The 6,801-nt window shown below is 40.4% G+C and overlaps 1 protein-coding gene across 1 annotated transcript; it reads left to right on the top strand.

The window, feature by feature from the left end:
* The first annotated feature begins 841 nt into the window (after positions 1 to 841).
* On the top strand, positions 842 to 3,613 carry LOC130470171 (uncharacterized). The gene is made up of 3 exons (XM_056839799.1): positions 842 to 1,958; positions 2,091 to 2,218; positions 2,486 to 3,613. The coding sequence occupies exons 1-3, from the start codon at positions 842 to 844 to the stop codon at positions 3,611 to 3,613; spliced, it is 2,373 nt and encodes a 790-aa protein (XP_056695777.1).
* The last annotated feature ends 3,188 nt before the right edge of the window (positions 3,614 to 6,801 follow it).

Here is a 6,801-nt window from a genome sequence, read left to right as displayed (position 1 = left end):
ACAGCTCACTTATGCCTTGTAGCTGAACATGAAGAAGATGGATCTGACCCAGAATCTGAAAAATTCCAGGCAAGTCTCACTCAAATTAAAAATAAACTTGAATCTCTTTCCAAATTAGAATTGTTTGATCTACTTTCCTGTCTCACTAGTGATTACGAGGATCTACTGAAAGAAAAGTTAGACTCTGATAAAGAACACCAGACCACCATAAAAGAACTTAGTAATGAGCTAGAATGGACAAAAAACACTAACATAGATATAGACAAACGGTTCTTTAACCTCTTTGATCAGAACCTCCACATAAAAGAAATCTGTGAAGCCTTACGTAGTGAAAACATCTGGCTAAAACAAGAACTAATTGATCTAGAAGTGGCCAAGACTAAAAACCTTTACAAAGATGAACTAGAAAGAACTCAACTGGAACTAGTTAAGATTCACCAAGAAAAGACCAAACTAGAAGATGAACTAGCTAGAAAGACTAGACACAAAATAGAAGGAACACCTAAATGGATAGAAGAAGCTAGAACCAAACGCACAGAAGGACTAGGTTTCAACCATAAGAAACGTCAACCTAGAAAGACTAGAGTAGATCTCTATAGTGACATAATATGCTCCTTCTGTGGCCTAATTGGTCATTACAGAATCTCTTGTCCCAAAAACCAACGAAGCTTGGAAAAGAACATAGAACACACCAGAACTAAATGGGTAAAGAAAAGCGATTTGATTCCAAGCAAGGAACCCAAGCTATGCTGGGTTCCTAAAAACTCTAACTAAAAATCTGATGCAGGTCGAAGTGAGGGGGAACAACACATGGTACCTAGACAGCGGTTGTTCCAAGCACATGACAGGAGACAGAAACAGATTTCTCTCACTCACGACCTATGAAGGTGGAACTGTGACTTTTGGCGATAACAAAAAAGGTAACATCATTGGGATTGGTAAGGTTGGTAAGTCAAAGTCTCACTCCATCGATAATGTATTTTTAGTTGAAGGTCTAGGACATAGCTTATTAAGCATTTCTCAATTCTGTGACAAAGGAAATTATGCTAAATTCTTCTCGAATAAATGTCTGATTATCAACAGTAACACTGATACAGTGATCTTAGAGGGACAGAGGAAAGGGAACACCTATGTGGTTAACCTTAACTCCGTTCCTCACTCCAATCTGACCTGTCTCAGTGTTATTGAAGATGATCCATTATTGTGGCATAAAAGATTTGGTCATGCTAGTTTCTCTCTAATGAACAAGTTGAATTCAAAAAATTTAGTCACAGGTCTTCCAAATACCAAGTTCGCAAAAGTATCAGTATGTGATGCCTGTATCAAAGGAAAACAAGTGAGAACTTCTTTCAAGTCAAAGGGAATGATCAGTACAACAAGACCACTGGAGCTGATCCACATGGACTTATGTGGACCAATGAGAACTCAAAGTAGAAGTGGAAAAAGATATGTGCTTGTAATTGTAGATGACTTCTCAAGATACACATGGGTAATCTTCCTAGCCAGCAAGGAAGAAACATTTGAAGAATTCGTGGCATTTGCCTCTAGAGTCCAACGACAAAGCAATCACAAACTGGTCCACATCAGATCAGATCATGGTACTGAATTCCAAAACAAAAAATTTGATGACCTATGCAAAGAATCAGGAATAAGTCATAACTTCTCTGCACCTAGAAATCCTCAACAGAATGGTGTGGTAGAAAGAAAAAATCGAACTCTTGAAGACATGACAAGAACAATGCTGATTGCTAGTGGACTTCCAAAAAGTTTCTGGGCTGAAGCTCTAAACACAGCATGCTATGTGCTAAATCGAGTGTTGGTTAGAGCAATCAAAAACAAAACCCCATATGAATTAAATAGAGGAAGAAAACCCTCCATAACTCATCTCAGAATCTTTGGATGCAAGTGTTTCGTCCACAACAATGGAAAAGACCAACTGGGAAAATTTGATGCACTAAGTGATGAAGCTATATTCTTGGGATACGCTTCGAACAGCAAAGCATATCGAGTATTCAACAAAAGGACCATGTGCATGGAAGAAAGCATACATATTATATTTGATGAAACTGACTCCCAAAACTCTGTTACAGGTACAACTCCTGAAGGAAATTTCGAACTAGGACTCACAAGAAAAACTGAAGACGAAGAAGTAAAAAGGACTTCTCAAATAGAAGAACAGACACAGGATGTTGAAACACCAGAAGGAGGAACAGTTGAAGTAGAACAAACGCAAAATGAGGATCATACAGAACAAAATGCTCAAACAGAACAGCGTGCCGAAGAAGCCTCTACACTATTCCAACCCAGACCTTGGAAACATCAAAGCTCGCATCCACTTGACCAAATAATCAGTGATCTTGGACGAGGAACAACAACGAGATCACAACTTAAAAACTTTTGTGCTTTTTATGCTTATTTATCAATGATTGAACCTAAAAATTATAAAGAGGCACTAACTGACTCTGATTGGATCATTGCCATGCAGGAGGAACTCAATGAATTCGAAAGAAATAAGGTATGGCATCTTGAGCCGACACCTTTAGCCAACAGAGTAATAGGTCTAAAGTGGGTATTCAGAAACAAACAAGACGAGCATGCAACCATCACTAGGAACAAAGCCAGATTGGTGGTCAAAGGATACAATCAGCAAGAAGGGATAGATTTTGAAGAGACATTTGCTCCAGTTGCCAGAATGGAAGCAATACGTATACTTATAGCGTTCGCTTCATACATGGGATTCAAACTCTATCAAATGGATGTAAAATGTGCGTTCCTAAACGGACATCTCAAGGAAGAAGTCTACGTGGAACAACCACCAGGGTTTGAAGATCCAGAATATCCCTCACATGTGTACAAGCTGGACAAAGCACTATATGGATTAAAACAAGCTCCAAGAGCATGGTATGAACGACTTTCTCACTTCCTACTAGACAATAAATTCAATCGAGGTAAGATTGATAGAACCCTATTCCTTAAGTCAAGAAATACAGATATACTAATAGTTCAAATTTATGTTGATGACATTATATTTGGTGCTACTAACGAAGATCTTTGCAAGGAATTCTCTGACTTAATGCAGCAAGAATTTCAAATGAGCATGATGGGAGAACTTAACTTCTTCCTAGGTCTTCAAATCAAACAAATGGAACAAGGCATCATGATACATCAACAGAAATACATAAAGGACCTCATCAAGAAATATGGAATGGAGTCGGCTAAAAGCAACCACACACCAATGGGAACAACTACAAGACTAGATGAGGATCAAGAAGGTAAGAGTGTTGATCAAACAAGATACAGAGGTATGATAGGCTCTTTACTTTATCTTACAGCAAGCAGACCAGACATTGCATTCAGTTTAGGTGTCTGTGCCCGCTTTCAATCTAATCCAAAGGAATCCCATCTCACAGCAGTCAAAAGAATTCTAAGATACCTAAAAGGAACAGATGACTTATGCCTATGGTACCCTAACTATGATCACTTTGATCTCAAAGGATATACAGATGCTGACTACGCAGGTGATTTAGTAAACAGAAAGAGCACATCAGGGATGGTGCAGTTCCTGGGCTTCCAAGAAACACAACACCGTGGCATTATCCACAACAGAAGCTGAATATGTAGCTGCTGCTTCATGTTGTTCCCAAATGCTATGGATCAAGCAACAACTTAGAGACTTTGGTATGAAATTAAAATGTGTTCCTATCCTGTGTGACAACACTAGTGCTATCTGCATATCAAAAGATCCAGTCCACCACTCAAGAGTCAAACACATTCACATTCGTCATCACTTTCTAAAAGACTATGTGGAAAAGGAACTGGTCAAGCTTGAATTCTGTCCCACAGAAGATCAAGTTGCTGACATCCTAACCAAACCACTATCCAGGGACAGACACGACAAACTAAGGTTAGAACTCGGTATGATACGAATAACTTGATCCTTGTTGCCCTTATTTCTTAACCCTTATGAATTTTTCAAAAAAAAAAAAAAAAAAGTATTTTATTTCTTTAATTCTTACGTATTTGAGAATGGACTAACTATCGGAATCAGATTGCAAAACCCAGCTGTGCATCACCACAGCCACGTCTGCACACTTCTAAGGTAACTGCACTTGCTCTCAATACTTGCATTAATTCTAAGTCTAAGTGGGAAAACTAAAAATGAATGGAAAGCATTTAATTTGATTCGGTGAATCTTACGAACACGGTGCATGCATTACTATTCATTTTTGTTCACTCAAACACGCTTCCCACAAATCAATTCCCAACAAAACCTTTTCAGCTCCCAATCATTCTCCCTATAAACTTCGCCGATTACTCTTCAAACCCCAGAATTTAAAATTCAAAAACCCTCTCTCTCTCTCATTATCCACTCGCCACCCACCTCTCCTATAAATACTCATGACTCTCTACAAGCTTCAATTCCCAAAACCTAGAAACTCTTCCTCTCCTTCGGAACCGATAATCACAATTATCCCTCTCCAAACAGTATACCCAGAATCCATGGCTCCAAAGCAACCCACACCAAAACCATCGGCCGCCAAGTCCACCGCCAAGCTGACCACAAAAAGGAAACTCGTTCTGAAGAAGGAAGTAGCTGCACCAACTCAGGGGGAACCAAACCTTCCAATGGAGAAAAAGGTAAAACTTGAATCCTCAAAATTTCATTATTTTCCCCCCGATCGCATGCTCCCTGGGTTGAGTATTGATTTTGGTTGGTGTCGTGAAGTTGGTTTTGTTGAGTTACTAGAATCTATTGAGTCACAAGGATGGACATATCTGTTTGAGGTGTGCTCCAAAGCTTGCATGTACCCTGAGGCTATGGGAGAATTCTCTTCAAATTTTTTGAACAAAGGGGGGGTTTGTCAGTCGGAGGTAAATGGGAAGTCATTTAGTTTTGATGCTGAAAAATTGGGAAATTGGTTCAAGGTTCCTGTGCTGGGTGAGGAGGTTTACCATAAGGGGAAAGGTCCAATTGAATTGGGGGGTGCTACCATGGAAGACGTCTACTCTTATTTTGGGGGACAGGGCAAACACCCAAAAGCCCTAAATCAATCTCTTCTCACTCCCTTTCAGAAAGTCTTGTTCAATGTGGTACGTCGAGGACTTGTTCCGCGTCACGATAAACGAGCCCTAGCCAGTCGATTAGACCTCATTTACATCTTTCTCCTTGAATCTCAACGCCAAATCAACTTTCCCATGGTCTTTATTGCTCACCTAACCCACAGCATTTCTCAAAACAACATGATTGGATACGGCTCCCTCTTGACCTTTATCATGCGCAAAGTGGGGGTTGATCTCACAAAATATACATCTGAACCACATACTCCAGCCCACATTCTAAACAAAGCCTGTCTACATGGTGTAAGTCTGAGTGTTGTTGATGGGGTTGTCTGCGTTGGGAAGCTGTTGGTTGGAGACACAGCCCAACAGGAGGAGGATGATTTAGAGGGGGTAGAAGAAGAGCTCGATGAGGGAGATGAGCTGTCAGATGCGGAAGAGGAGGCACCATTTCCTTGCTAGGAGACAGAGGGTCAGACAGAGGGTGTTCCTGTTGACCTATGTCCAAAGGAGACAAGTCCAATCAAAGCCACCTCCTCTCCCAAGAACATTCCAGCCACATCATCTTGTCAGCCTATCCATCGCAGTAGCCGTCTAGCCAGCTCTTCCAAAGGAGTCCCTCCGGTCTACAGGGTCGAGGATTCAGATTCAGACAAAGATGGTGAAACCCAATCTGCTGCTCCCTCACCAGACGGTTCAGTGCAGCTCTTGATGGCTAAAGTGGATCAACTGCAGCTGGACAATGTGGTTCTGTTGTCAGCTGTTACTTCCTTGCAGGAGCTTATTCACAAGATGCAGCAGGACCAGGCAGAGTTCTTCAACGACATGACAGAACGTCTTGCTGACATGATCATAGAGGAGGTGGCAAATGATGATAATGCTGCTCCTGGATCACCCCAAGCCTGACCCTGCTTCTTATGCTACCTTACCCCACCCCATATATTTTGCTCTCTGATAAACAATTATTTTTTTTCTGGTCCTTGAACAATTTTTTTTGGATATTTTGGATGCGCCTAGTTTATGACTAATGATCATTAGTGCGCTTTTCCTACGTTCTGATAGTTGACCCACACTGGCATATAGACTTATTGCTTGTGTTGTGCTCTATGTTGCTATTATCTTATTTTGCTTGCAGGGGTGCGGTCAAACTCGTTGATCGACTTGAGCTGCAAACTGCTTCTTGGTCTGTTGGGGTAAAATAATTCTCTATTTCTTTCTTCTCTGTCTTGTGAAATCGTTTTTCTCCTACCCTTTTTGATAATTCCAAAGGGGGAAGATAATGGGGGACAACTTGTGTTTCAAATAGTTGTATCTATACATAAGTTCGAAACCTCAGAAAATGTTCCATCTGTTCCTAATTGAGGTTTGAGGTATGATTGTCAGCAGCACCTTGTTTCATTCCTTAGTCATTATCTGCATATTTTACTCTTATCAAGTTGTAAGGTTGTCATCATCAAAAAGGGGGAAATTGTTGATTCCTCAGTTTTGACGATGACAAACTTAAGCTATACTCACAACTGGTTATTTAAGGAATGTCACAGGTTTATATGAAACGATCAGCACACTCAGCAACAACAAGTATACAACGCTACCAGCTGAGAAACCATGAAGAGAAGCAGTTCCAAAACAAGGATTAAAATTGAATCATGGGCCAAGGAGTATGAAGCCCAGCAAGTCAATTAGAGTCCAGGAAGGTATAAGATCAGTAGAAACAAATACAGCTTAGTATGGGAACAGAATATT

Source organism: Spinacia oleracea, chromosome 3, assembly GCF_020520425.1.
Source record: "Spinacia oleracea cultivar Varoflay chromosome 3, BTI_SOV_V1, whole genome shotgun sequence".
NCBI classification, from domain to species: domain Eukaryota; kingdom Viridiplantae; phylum Streptophyta; class Magnoliopsida; order Caryophyllales; family Amaranthaceae; genus Spinacia; species Spinacia oleracea.
This window is presented reverse-complemented; position numbering and strand designations above follow the sequence as displayed.